The sequence below is a fragment of the Strix uralensis genome, chromosome 11 (assembly GCF_047716275.1).
Source record: "Strix uralensis isolate ZFMK-TIS-50842 chromosome 11, bStrUra1, whole genome shotgun sequence".
In the NCBI taxonomy this organism is placed as follows: domain Eukaryota; kingdom Metazoa; phylum Chordata; class Aves; order Strigiformes; family Strigidae; genus Strix; species Strix uralensis.
In genome coordinates this window covers 3,851,589-3,865,939 of record NC_133982.1, presented here as the reverse complement: position 1 = coordinate 3,865,939, position 14,351 = coordinate 3,851,589, and the positions used below count along the sequence as shown (strand labels likewise).

The following is a 14,351-nucleotide window of genomic DNA, read 5'->3' as shown; positions in this document are numbered from 1 at the left end:
AGCAAATGGTCAGAACTTCTGCAAAGCTCACGCGTGTGTTGGAAATCCTGTTTGAATTTACACAGGCATTTTGAGAAAAGCCTGGGTTGATCAGCCTCTCCTGATGGTGTCTTTTCAGGTGAATGCGCACATACTCTAAGGAACACTGTACCTTAAGTATTCTTACAACCATGACTTTTGTGTTGTTCAGAAGTTTATTTTAATTCTGCCTCTTAACAACGTTATCAATCAGCTGCTTTACTGTCCAAAAAGAATCTTGCAGGGGTAAGGCGTGGGATGCTTTCTGTATTTGAAAAGCCCTTGCCTTTGAAATATGATAATTCCTTTAGCACTTAAACTTGCCGAACATTTTCCCAAAGAGTTGTGATGTAATTTTGGGGAAGAGCAGGTTCAGCTGATGCTGTCTGGTTGCACAAGATGTTTTGCTTGGTTTTGTTCACTGCGACTGATCAGAACTGTGAAATTTGCTTAATTCTTCTAGCTTGCAGCTGCAGATAAGCTGTCACAAACCTGTGCTCCCTCTTTATATCTGTATGTAGGGGTTACTAATGATGAAGGGAACTCTCCTTCAATAGACCCTTCTAATAAATTCCAGTGCCTGGGGGTCTCTTCCTGGAGCACTCAGATTGGACTTTGGATTAACAGATCAGCATGCTGTGATCACACAGCAGGCCATGTGTGACATAATTAGCAAGCTAGAAAGCGAATGGGCTTTAAAGGTGGTCACTGCAGCACCAAAGCCATCTGCTTAAGTGAAGGTTCAGCTCAGATAGTCCATTGATCCATCGTAATCTCTCATGAAGTATTAGGCTGCAATGGGCTCCTGTGACAAACGTGGCAAACAGCAGTGATGTTATTTATAGATAAATTGATTCAGAAGATCTCTGCTGATATTCAGGGCTGTGTTTTGCTTGTGGTTGCCCAGCTTCACCTGCAAACCTCCTTAGAATCTATGTATTTGTGTACGGGCTAAACGAAACGATTCTTCTGCACTACAGATACCCAGGAGTAGTGTCACTGTAAGGCGTAAGTAACGAACATAGAGAGTAACAAGTCACAGCATGTCTGTGGACCAAATCTAACATCTTGCTGCAAGGAAGAATATCTTGATTCAGCTCTCAAAAATTCATGTTAAGACAGCATCAGTTCAGAGTCCTGACGCGATGGGCAAGTCGTAACCAGACTCTCTGACAGCTTTGTTTCAAAGCGGGGAGGGTGCTGCAGGGGCCTCCTGAGCGGCGGGGAGGGAGATGTGGATGTTTCTCAGCTTCCTGCACTGGGGAATGGCTGGGCCATCTTAGTTTTGTGGGTTTTTGGTAGATGACTCAAGTCTGATGTTGAGACTTCTTGTCCATCAGTTTATCTGGCAAACCAAGCCTGAAGGACATTCTTGCAGATCTTCAGCTGAGATGCCGCTTGGAGAGACGTGGGCATCACAATTTTTCCTCTGTAAGATAGGCTCAGTGTGGGAAAGGAGCAGTTTCCAGGGAACTTGTCACTTATTTTCTGTTCAAATTCTCAGAGCTTGAAATGACTCTCTCTTTTAATGAGCAGCTTGTAAACATGGAATTTTTTCTTTTGTTTCGTAGCTACTCCTGACATCACTGGCCACAAGCGAAGTGAAAATAAAAATGAGGGGCAGGAGGCACTCATGTACTGCAAGTCTGTGGGCTTCCCACATCCTGAGTGGGTGTGGCGCAAGAAGGTCAATGGAGTATTTGAGGTAAGAAAACTGGGTTGTCAGGCATGTATTAACCTGCCAAAACCCCCAGTAAGGAAGGAAACGAGCCCCTTGGTTTTAGGGATGTATTATTTAGGGTGCCTTATAATGTTGTGAAATGCAGTTCCTCAGAAGTTTGATACATTAGTGAGTGGAGCTGCAGTGAGTATAAAATGGATATTTATATTGTCGTGTGAACAGGGTTGCTCACTGCATTGCTGCTGGGCAAAGTTACAAACTGTCCAGAAAGATGATGTTCACAGTATCTGCTACAAATTGCAAGATGTGAGTTATGAAATGTGATTTTTTTAAAAATGCATTTAGTTATAAATTTCTTAAATTGTTTTCCAGTTTTACTGGTTGAGCTCACAACTTAATATGAGGATGTGGCAGTGATACCTATTAGTGTTTAAGTGATCGTGTTTTTTTCATGTAGCAACTGATGTAGTGAGCAAGAAAATTTGACCAGCAGTTGGAATAGCAGAAGACAAGCTGGAAGCTGCTAAATCCTTCAGCCCACCTATTTTTTATGTTGCTGTATGATCTGCCAGAGAGGTATCAATTTGATTGATAGATAAAGAAAAAACGTTAAGCAAATAACAGTATGGGTTGATTGTTCAGTTAAGCGTGAGCTTAAATTTTTATAGGACAGTGCTATAGGAGTGACTTACCAAGTGCTGCGAGTCATCAGAATCCTCTGTGGTGTGTGCAGATTCCCCTTCACACTGTCTTTTCTGGTGAAGTTACTTGATAAACTGATCCAAGATTAACTTTCATGACGATCAGTTTTGCTCCTTTTTTAATTCTTTAAACCTAAGCAACTCTGGAAGTGTGTTTTTCAAACACAGAAAGAATACAGTGCCTTCAATTCCAGCTTCTCTAAATATTCCTGAAGTCAGTGGCTTAGGCTGCCCTGACCACAAATCTGTGAGCAGTGCATGTTTCTCTTAAAAACATAGCAAAGGAAAATTTTATTAGAGCCATCATACCTTAAATAGTTAGAAAATTATATCTAATACTGTGTAGAATAATCTTAACCGGTACTGCTTTTCCTTTTCCTCCCCTTCTACCTTGAAATTTTTCCCCCCCTCTGTGTTTTGTGCCCTTCTAGGGAATGTATCCTCTTTCTTGTTACTTGTTTCATCCTAGTGCTGTTAACTGGTGAGTGGAGCATCACAGTTTCTCTTGAAGCAAAAGGCCGAGAACATAATGTGGTAGCTCACCTGATCACAACCACTGGCATTTCATGGCCGATACTGTTAAAAGAGGATGAAAATACAGGTTGTCAGTTAAGCTGATGTTTTTTGTTGGTGTTTTGAAGCACAGCTCACTTCAGTGAGACACACAGAATAAACACTAGTAGTGGGCTTTTCTGTTGCATTAAGGAAGCAGCCTCTTTGCAGGAATCCCTCAAATCTTTTCTAGTTTCCATGACATAGAAACACAAAGGTACCAGAACTTACTAAAGCTCTTGCTCTTTTCCTCTTCCACCTTTCTCCTTTTATCAGGACATCAACAACTCCTCCGGCAGATTCTTTATTTCAAATAAAGACAACTACACTGAGCTCAGCATCACAAACCTACAGATAAACGAGGATCCTGGCGAGTACCAATGCAACGCAACCAACCAGGTCGGCTCTGTCTCGGTCACAACCATCCTCCGTGTCCGCAGCCACTTGGCTCCCCTCTGGCCCTTTTTGGGGATCTTGGCAGAAATCGTTATCCTCGTTGTCATCATAGTTGTTTATGAGAAAAGGAAGCGGCCGGATGAAGTCCCAGACGGTAAGTGTGCTCAAAGCCACTTATGAGGAGAAAAAAAAAAAAGGAGAAACGAACTTGTGGAAGCAGAACGGAGTGGGGCTTTGTGGCAGAAGGATCAGTAGCCCAGTTCGTTCAGCTCTGAGCTCTTTGCTTTTCTCATCTGTTCCCTCTACGAACATTAAGCCCAAGCAAGTGCAGAGGGTCCAAGTGCTGTGCAAAGTCCTTACACTGGATTTCTCAAAGATCTCAGACTCTGGGGTGAGAGGGCGGTTATTTCAATATCCTTAAAGCTTTTGTTGCACAAGGGCTCTAGTGCTCCCATCTCTCTTTCCTGCTGTGGCAGCCCTGAGAAATCCTGCCCATCAGCCTGAAGGAGGGTAGGGCAGCACAGGGGGAGAGCTGGAAACACTGTAATCAGCAACGGCACCCCCTCCTCCATGTGGCATCTGGATTGGACACGGGCAGGTTTTGTAAGGAAACATTACACTTAAAGGGATTGAGACCACAGAGATGCTTCAAAAATAAAACGTTTTCAATGTTAAAAGAGTGGGGGTAGGGCTCTTCTTTTGGTGTGCAGCTGAATTTGTATTTAAGGAATGCTTTGGAAACTATATCTAATTGTAATAGCCACTGACTTACATTTTCTAAAGTTTAGGTTTTTATTATCAAGTTTGATGGTAGCACTAATTAGTTAAACTGTGTTTGGTACACAAAAAAAAGTAGTAACTGGTTGATCTTTGAGCTTCTGCATACCTTCCTCTTTAAAAGATGGGGGAAGGAGCAGGTTGAGACTAAAATGAGTATTTGAAAGAACCACATTGAGAACCAGGCTTTAATGTGGCACCTGGCTGCTTACTACAGTGTTTATCAAGAAAACCTATTTGAGGAATCCTGGAGAAGTGGCTGGTATGCCATCGTGCTGTAGGAACACGACGTGTCTGAGTAATGGAGCAGCTGCTTTAGAGTACATGGAGGGCAACATGCTGACTCAGGACGGGAAGCACAGAGTCATTAGTGTCGTCCTGGGTTGGACAAGCCCTCTAGCATGGTAGGTGACTTCCCAAGGCAGCTGTGTTGTAGCTTGTGCAGCAAGGACTAGTTGTTGTCGAGCTGCGCAAGGGATTGATAACAACACAGCATGATGTTTGCCTTTTGGGATGAAAATGTAGGTGCTGAAATGGTGATCTGCTTGTGAAGCTTGGGCAAACCAACTTTGTGGTTCCTGAGCTGTGTTTCAGAGAATGGGAAAAAAAATAATCTTACAAAACAGATAATAAATGTTAATACTTGGAGAATGGCTGAGGCTTGGATCACTTCTCTAGCAGATCAAAACTGTCTTAAATAGTGCATACCTAGAGGAAACTAGCTTTTGATCTCAACCACTTGAGTAGCATTTACTAACTGCTTATAGAGCATGCATTGAGACTGGTCTAGGTGTGTATCCAACAAAATCTAAACTGTGTAGTGCATGTTCCTCTGCATAACTAACAGCTTCACAGTTGCTAAGGGGTTTATACTGCCAGCAGTTTGTCCTCAAAGTGGCTCTCAACCAGCCCAGAAAACTTTGAAAAATAATTTAAATGTTCTCTTGCACGTCTCCCATATCGCTATGCCATGTTGGCCTAACTTTGATGTTGGGATGGCGAGGGAGAATCTCATCTCTGGTGGCTGTTCAGAGTTCTCTGCATTTCAGAATTTCATTTGGTGAAGTTTCACAAGGACCTAAACAAGATATCAGATTATAATCTGATACGTACTCATTGCAAGCAGTCTCAAATGGACTTAATCTAATAAAAATTGGCTTTGACTTGACCAGATTGCAACACAACCACCGTTAGTGCAGTTAAGCACACGCTGGAGGTGAAGAGTTCACTACCTGGTTGTTTCAAAGGCTGAAGTTTTCCTGGCTGGTCTGGCTGCTCATCAGATGCCTGAGGGATCCAGGCTCATCATCTCTGATGGAGGTGTCCAAGATGATGAGCCAAGTAACTGAGGTTACTAAATTTGCTTGCTCGGTCTGCTATTATTTTGAAGGCAGCTAAGCTTGAGTCCTGGAGCGATGCACCTCTGTGGTGGGCAAATGTTTTCTCTGTTCACTTTTTTTGGAGAACAAAATCCAACACAGTCAACAGCTGTGTATTAGGTTTGCTGGGATGAAGAGACACAATCGGCATAACACCTTCTGAGCCAAAGGCCGACTTGAGTCCTACATTCCCTTGGGTACTCTTGCATTTCATTATGGCATTTGAAGCTTTCTGTGATATCGTGGTGGGAAACGCCCTATAAGCAGGGACATTTTACAAATGAGTATGTGAGAAATCGTTGATAGTCTGCTGATTTCCACACTTAGATGTTTTACTTAGGTTATTCTTAATTTTATTATTTTAAATACATTGTTACGAAATGCCAAAGTTAATGTAATGCAATGGCGTACTTATAATTTGGAATTTAAACTCTGCTTCCAAAATCACACATCCGCCTCTGCATGCTGCAGTGAGCTGTAGCGGGTAACATCAGCGAGCCTATAGCTGAGACAGCAGCTCATGCAGATATTAGCCTGCATATTACCATATTACTTAATATAAATATTATTTGGCAACAGCCGCAATCTCTCAACTATCAGCTGGTTTTCTGATTATTTTTAAGTATTGGTTTTGATGTGTTAAGATTTAAGGACAAGAGCTGTGGCTGCCAGATCTTCCTGTGAAGCTGCTGCAGCAATGATGATTGAGCTGTTAGTGCCTCCTTGCTAGCAGGGGAAGAAACTGGTAGCCTTGTCTGCAGAGTAACCTCACTGATGGCCCTTCTTGCTGGGATGTGAATTTTGTCCCTGGAGCACTCCACATTTTTCCTCAGACACCGAGATTCCTTCATGTTCCCCACCATCAGCCCGCTCCCCGTCTTCCCATGGCGGAATAACTCTGGACCTTCCTTAAGTCACCAGATTCTCTGCTGTTCTTCCTTTGCTCTGGAGTAGCAGGTAGAAGCAGCCAGAAAACCCCAGCCACATTTGAGGATGGATGGCTATTTTGCATCTTCCTTTGGACAGCTGCCCAGTGGATTGTTACCGTTGGGCTTGGCACATCCTCCTGCCGCAGCCTGTCTGTTCCTGCAGATAAGGTGCTGGTAACAGCCTAAATGTTGGGGTGCAAGCTTTGTACCTGTAGTCTCACCCCTCTACAGTGCTCCAGGGTGGCCCGTGGGGTGCCATAGATCCCACCTGAGGGAGAGGTGTCTCCCACGTTCAGTCAGGCTTTCTTTCCCCTTGAGAATCCTCTGACATACTGGCTAATGTCTGTCCTGTTGAGAGGATCTCAGGCGTGGGGATTTCTGCATAGACGTAGTGTATAGACCTAAGATGACTTATTCCAAACAATTCAAGGTTTTCTTAAAAAGTTTTGGAGAAAAATTGTGATGCTAAACGTGGTAACTTCCCCTGTATACAGAAAAATCAAAGCCTTTGTGGAGCTGAAGGAACTGTTAATCGACAGTCTAGAAGCACACCTGCAGCCCGTGCAGAGCCTGACTGATCACACTGTAGGATGAAATGCAGTTGAGCTGCATTTATCTTGGGTCTTGCTGGGAGGTGCTGGTGTCCATGCTGAGCTCTCACCTTGTGCAGTACCCAGGTGACATCATTTCTAGGCCTGGCTTAGTTAAGCCTGCACGAGTTAGAGGCAGCCCTTTGGGGTGTGCTGTGTTCATCCCCTTGGACAAAACCAGCCTAAGCTGAAAGGTGGAGCAGGATTGCTCCAGACCCCACTAATACCAGGCACAACTAGTTTTGAGTCCTTTTGCCTTTCCCAGCTGTACTAGCCCTGCCCTCACTGAGGTGCCACCTTCCAGAAACTGCTCATCTTCCTGCTCTTTTTCCAGAAATGTATTGAACGATTTAGCATTCCCATATCTCCAAAGAACCCTCCAATTCAATGTAGCGTAAGGTAGTGAGATGGCAAACCCTGAGGGTCCCCCACTCCACCCTGGCTGATGAACTGTTTTTAATGGAATATGATGTTTCTCAGGCAAACCTCAGAAGTATATACCCCTTTGACAAATCAGGTCAGTAATTGTAGTGTTAGTATTTGCAGTGCACTTGTATAAACACAAGAAGATATTTGCAAGAATTTCATAGAGAAGTGAGTGGTCTTACAGCTGCATCAGCCTAAAAAACCAAACCAAACAAACAAAAAAAACACCAAAAAACCAAAACAAGCAAGGCTTGGGGGCTGTGCCTTTTTTTTGGTGAGTCTAAACAAAGAAATGCCAAAAAAGTTTTGGTAACTGATGCTGAACAGAAGCACCCAGTTGCTAGTGGGGAATGTGACTGGAAAGAAACTTATCCCTGTCCTGAAAGGTGTCTGGGATGCTTTCCAGAAGGCTTGGGAACTCTACCTGGCCAGCCAAAATAAAGCCAATTGAATTAATTCCCTTTCTCTTTCTCTCATCTCCATGTTCCACAGGCTAAAAATTACCTGTCTTAGCATGCCAGCTACCTCATCTCTTGGCAGATGGGTAGAGTGACAGATACCTAGTTAAATTTGGAGCAGTTCTTCTCAATTTACTGTTTAGCTGCAGAGTGAGGCTGCTTAGGTTTCAGAGTTTGGGGGATAAAGGGCTGTGTGTTACAAGACACTTTCCCAATGTATTCGCTGGCCTTAGGAAAGGTGTTACCTTTGCCTGGAAGTGCTGCCATGCTGAAGAACAAGGACACTCTTTTAACTTTGGCATTTCCTGACTGCAGGGTTGGTTGTGGTTTTTTTTTTTTTTTTTTTGCATGGACTTTGCTTTTTGTGTTTAGTCAAATTGCTTTTTACGCCATGGAACAGGGCTGCTCAGTAGCTCCTTTGCTAATAATTCCTCCTTCACATAATTCAGATTTGTGAGTCTATTCTTTGGTTTTTTTTTTTTTTCTTTCTCCTGCTGCTGTAGAGCAGAAAAAGGAACTTTGCACCCGTGAAATCTGTATTTCCACCAGAAATGGTGCAAGGAAGGCATTAGTGGATGCCCGGTGCAGGTTCGTGCTGTTGTGCCTGTGGACTAGGGGCATTCTTGCCCCCCTGGGCAGGGCGGTGACTGCAGCCAGTACCTCCAGTAACCTGCCTGCAGGTGCGAGCCCCCTTGCACCCAAATTATGTGCTGGAAGGAGGAAGGGAGGGCAGATTGCGCTTGAATTTCTGCATCCTTTCAAAATGAGAGTTTTGACTTGCTTTACGTGTGGTGAAGCAACACACAGATCACATACCTTTTCCAGAGAGCGGCTAGGTTTTGTAAAATCAAGAGTGGGTGAAGAACGTGCAGCTTCCAGTGGCTTTTGGTGATGAAAGCTGCATGAACGTGGCATGTCAAGGCCAGAGACGCTGGCACATCACTGCATGTACGATGGGAAGCGGTTTCAGCAGGGGACTGCTGATGCATTTTGCTCAGAATGCAAGTTGCTTGGACTTCCCTTGACAATAAAAGGAAGCAAATAGCTTTTTTTATTCCTCTGTGGTATAGCTTCAGCTGCTTATTTTTGATAGACTTAGCGATCAGCCATTGTGACCTGAATATAGTATATCAAAGATTCCTAAAGAAAGTGTTTTTTCTGTTGTTGTTGGATCAAATAGCCTAAAACTAGCAAAGCTGCTGTTTTAAAGGGTGTGTTCTGGGGTAAGTAGAAAGTAAAAACTTCTTGGCTACATTCCCCTGTAGGAATGTAAACAGTTTTTACTTTAAAATCCATATTCTATGTGATCTTTAGTTCAAAGCCATGAGGTGACTGGGTTATAACATGTCCTTTTTCATTCTTCCCTTCTCATTTCTCAGCTTAATACAAAGACTTTCCATAAATGTTTTTCTGCTCCGGCTCTGTAGAAGCTCCATCCATATCCCCACATTCTTTCTAATACTCATTTTTTTTTTCTTGACTTTCCCTGTTCCTGCTATTACTGTAAGTAATTTAAAGAACAAAATGTTTTCGCTGAAATGGTTTACCTTGTAACAAGTTAATTTTTTTTGTGGGTGTTTTGTTTTTTTTTTCCCCCTATTACCTGCACCTTTCTCTCCTATGCTTAAAACTCATCAAGGGGAGAAAATTGTCAGACAGGCCCATTGCGAGACTGTAGCTATCAGCTGTACCTAACAGCAAGCATCGTTGTAGCACAGTGGTAATCGAATAGCTGGGCTCCTCCGGGCCTTTAGGTACTGATTCGTTAGATGCTGTTATAGGATCAGAATTCCTCCAGGCTGATGTAAGCGGTCTTGGCCAGAGAGTCTCTGTTACTACGCTTGTGCCTTCATTCCATTTCAGAGGAACTGCTTTATTTTTATTGGTTTGCTTTATGGAGCGAGGCAAGCGTCTCCATTCACCTCTTCTTCCCTCCTCCCTCCAAAATATTCCTGTTAATGGAGCCAAAGAGAAGAGCGTTGCTCCGAACCCGACGTGCATCGTGGGGGTAAATGCTGCCCTTGAATCTTTGTGTGCAGCCACAGCCCTGAATGGTTAACGCAGGTTGTAATGCTGTCCCTGCCAACAGCTACCTTCTGAGAGCATCACAGTCCTGCGTGGCAGGGGACTGCTTTAGGTGCTCCATGCGGAGCCTTCGCAATGTTTTACAAGTTAAGAACTGAAAAATTTATAAAAAAATTTAATTTTTCCAACTTGGCCCAAATCTAAATTCTTATAAATGTTCTTCTCAAAAGTTTTCAAGCCACTGTCAAATTTTATCGTCCCAGAAAGCAAAATCTTTAACTAGCTTTTAAATACAAAAATTCCCCAGCAGTCTCTGTAATAGTTCCAACAGATTGCTTTGCAGACTGTGGAAGTGGTGTTGTAACAGGACCCCAAAGCTGCTACAGACACTGGCTTTTCCTTTTGAGCATCTGGACAGAAATTGAACTTAAGTTTCACTTTAAGAATGCTCCAGTTCACTATTGGTCTGTAGAGGCAGGTCTGAGGGTTGCCACATGCCAGTGTAAGAACTGTGGCTGAAGCTGCTGGTGTTGGCTCCTCTCTGGGTAGATTTTTTTGCAAGTTTTAAAGCACGACCAGAAATGGAGAGTCCCTTTGGATGCAAACATTTGAATCTTAGTGCTGGAAGTACCTGTTAGTGTTTCATTTTTAACTTCCACCAGTCATAAAAGGCTACGCAAGATTAATTTGATATTAAAAATAAATAGCTTTCCAAAGGAGGTAAAAGAAACTGAGTAACATCTAAAATGCCTTATAAAATTAAGGCTGAGAGTAAAGGGGGGGGGGGGCCCAAAACACAGCCCCCTTCTCAGACTGCTGAAGCATGACTTACATTCCCAGACAGTTAATAAAGCAGAGGAGCTAAAACAAATCCATTTGTCATCATCTTGCAATCTTAATGTCCAGATATTTTTGCACGGAAGGATTGATTACATGTGTTACACGATGCGTTAGACAGCAGCAGTTCTAACCTTTCTGTTCAGAAATGTGCTATTTCAGGGCACCACTAAGCAGACAATCACTATACCCACAAGAAAGGCTTGGCTGGTTGGGTTTTTTAAATCTTGTATTATATAAACAATGGGGGTTTTGGAGTCTGCAGATCCCCTCCAAATTCTAAAGGAAATTCCTGCAAAAGGAGGGGTTTAGCGTGGTCAATTATAAAATTACAGCTCACCGGGCAGCGTTTCGGGAGCCCCGCGGGTACAGAATGGAATGAAGCAGCATACGGGGAGGATGTTCTCTGTGGCCGTAGGTTTTACATCCTATTAGAGACAATCGGTTACTAGAGCAGGTCTTCTGGCATAAAGGTTTTGAGTTATATTGATATTTGTCGGTTACTATGACTTCTTTTTTTTTTTTTCCCCCCTTCAATTGCATCATACCCTTAAAAAAATGGTGGTAAGTGAGAGATCTGCATGCTTTGGAGTTTGTTTAATCTCCGCTTCAGTCTATACAATGCACAAGTCATAATGTTAACACTTTTTCTTAAAACTTCTTCATTCACGTTCACAACTAATTTGGATTTCAGTTTGCTGTTTTTAATCTTTATTTAGTCTAATTTTGTACTTATTTTTCTGTTGTTCTGTTGCCCCCTGATTTCGCTGAGGTTTCGGTCTTTGTCTGTACTGTACTGGGGATGCTTTTCCAGCAGTTAAATGGCTGACCAGGATAGTAAACGCAGAGAAATTTTCCTTGGTCTATTTTATTCTCTGTTTAGGTTATAGATGGGAAAGAGACGAGTGGTGGTGATCCACTGTATAATCTTAAGTATTAGGTATTTTTTGATGGATCTTTGTTAGGAAAACACCTGATGGCAGCCTTTATAAATGTGAAGCTTGCTTTTGTTAAACGCACAAACCTACTTATCCGAAATAGGCATCTTAAGTATTTTAACAGAGAAGGAAAAAATGGGTATTTTATAGTGAGACAGCTTGTATCTGAACAGTGCAGTTTGCTCTTTCTGAAGTCCAGCCAAACAAACTCTCAAAGATGTCGATTATGCTTGTTAGAAAGCGGAGATAACTGAGTCTCAAAGCAGAGTGGCATCGGTAGCAGTGCTGGTCCGGGGGTGGGGGGAGCTGGGGGCTTGCTGTCTGTCCGGGGCTCGTCCCAGCCAGCGTGCGGAGCGCGTAGCGCAGCCTGCTTTAAGATCTTTTGTGAATCAAAAGATGCTTGTGGAAGGAAGTTCTAGATTTACTCTACTGTGCTTTGTGTTTCAGTACCTGATGTGTCTCTGTATATCGCCACTGTATATACAACAGCACATTGATGTCTGGTTGTCCTTACTAGTCCTAGTTCTCTCTGTATCTTGTCCGATAGTGTTACTGTTGCTGGTAATGGACTTCTGTGGACACTGGTGTGTCGCTAGTGTGTTATTTTGGCTGTAAAGCTCTTGGTTTGTGGTTAGTTCTTTATTTTTTTGAAATATTTTTTTGTTCCGGTCACTGTCTGTGCTAGCGGTGGCTTTGCCTATCCGTTGCCTTGAAGGTACAGGTGGAGTAATGTCCCCTTTGACCGACATTACTCCCAGCGTGTGCTCATGCGGATGCCTACACTGTTAAGATCGTAATTTCCATAACTGCTTCATGTGCACTAAGCACCCTTGTGGAATCCTGCTGAGAGTTTCTTAAAGACTTCAGTGAAAAATCCCTCTAGCACGAGGTGGGAACGGCAACTGTCGAGTGCCAAAAACAGCAGGTCCTGAATTGGTCCCCCCAAAATACTTCTACAGGAGCGTTAACTTGCTGGATTGATTTCTGTGCTGCTGTTTAAATGCACTTCTGTCTTCTGTACTGCAGCTTGGGAGCAAAATAAGGTGTTTTACAATTCAAAAAAATGTTCAATTGGTCATGAAAGAGCTAATGCGAAACATTACTCATTGGCAGATTTTTTTTTTTTCCCAATTCTTAAAAGAGAATAGTTTTGCCAAGAGACACAGGCAGAACAATGCTGTCAGTCTTCTGTAGCTGAAGTCTGTTGTGTCTGAAGGTATTACAACACCCCCAACTTTTCCTGGTGTTTTGGGCCCTGTGCTCTGTCGGACGCACGCACAATGCCTGCTGCTATCCAAGGACTACGTTTGGGTACTTGAATCAAGTATTGCAGCTTCAACCTCCTCCTGACCTGGTCCGTTTTAATTAGACATTGAGAAAAATGGATTATGTATAGGTTGTATCATCCATGGGGGAAGATGAGCATGTGGTGTATATACCCTGTTGTGTATATACCTGTAATTACCCATCAGCAGTTGAAGAATGGCTTTAAAAAAAAAAAAAAGTATATTAAAAAAAAAAATAATGCAAGAAAACCACCAGCAGGATTTTACAACTGAAACGTTGGTTTGTCTTCTCATCTATTTTTTATGAGATTGAACCACTGGAACTTGGGGACAAGATGAGTCTGACCATATTGCAACAATCTGTCCGCTACAGTTGCAGTTCTTCATGACAAGCATTCAAAGTGTTAACTAAAACCATTGAAGCAACATACCTGCCATTAAAACTTGAATCCAGAAAAATAACTCCATGAACCTTTGCACTACCAAGTGGAATGGCCTTTTTAATGCTGTAGATAGATTGGTTTGCTGTTTGCAATTCAGCTGGTGTATGGGGCAAACACTGACTCTCTTCTTCTTTCCTTCCCTTGTCTTTCCCTGGATCGTGTTGGAATTCTTGCCGCAGATGATGAACCAGCTGGGCCAATGTAAGTGTGTTTTAAGAAAAAAATATTACTGAGCTTAATCGGAGGGTTTATGGGAGTTTACATTGGATTGATATTACGCGTGACGTGACTAATGATAATGGGCCCTTTGGTTTGTTGCTTGTTAGCATTGGAGTAAAGAAAAGTGGCACCTGCAAGGCCCTTCCTAGAAAATCAAATATTGCTGAAGTGACGTGTGGACTGCCTGGCGTAGTCCATTTGATGTATTTTTACAAATATCATAAGCAAAAAAATAAAAAGCTTCTTCAGTTGTGAAAAGGAAGCAGTAAAACTAGGAAGCAAATGACAGGTATAGGAGGTGGGTTGCACTGGGCAAGAGGTGGCAAGATCCAAAGTCTAGAAGCTGTGTTGTCCTTAGCTGCTTGAGGTAGGAGGAGGAAGAATGAAATGCTGTTTAACTTACTGTGTACAAAGACTTTTTTTTCTATGCCTGCGATTGATTTTGGTGCATTTTTAAAATTATTTTTCTCCAGGAAAACCAATTCTACAAACAATCATAAAGATAAAAACTTACGCCAGAGAAACACAAATTAAAAATGCTTATCATGTAAGTATGACTCGCACACGTCTCGGAAACGGTCAGGCTAAAGTCCTCCTTTTTCTGTAGTGGTTGGGGTGCGTAAACGTAACCTGTTCCACCTATTCAAAAGTTCCCAGCTGTTCGGAGGAGGGCACGAGCCTTCCTGCCACGCTTCA

At 42.8% G+C, this 14,351-nt stretch overlaps 1 protein-coding gene across 3 annotated transcripts in view; it reads left to right on the top strand.

The window, feature by feature from the left end:
* NPTN (neuroplastin) overlaps positions 1 to 14,351 on the top strand; it is a 59,049-nt gene that overhangs the window by 42,939 nt on the left and 1,759 nt on the right. For 2 of the 3 annotated variants that reach the window (XM_074879870.1, XM_074879869.1), the window contains exons 5-8: positions 1,590 to 1,723; positions 3,229 to 3,502; positions 13,616 to 13,637; positions 14,129 to 14,202. In XM_074879870.1, coding sequence (XP_074735971.1) covers positions 1,590 to 1,723; positions 3,229 to 3,502; positions 13,616 to 13,637; positions 14,129 to 14,189 — 491 coding nt within the window. In that variant the 3' untranslated portion in view covers positions 14,190 to 14,202. The remainder of the gene's footprint in view (positions 1 to 1,589; positions 1,724 to 3,228; positions 3,503 to 13,615; positions 13,638 to 14,128; positions 14,203 to 14,351) is intronic. The other variant, XM_074879871.1, reaches the window with a different exon arrangement.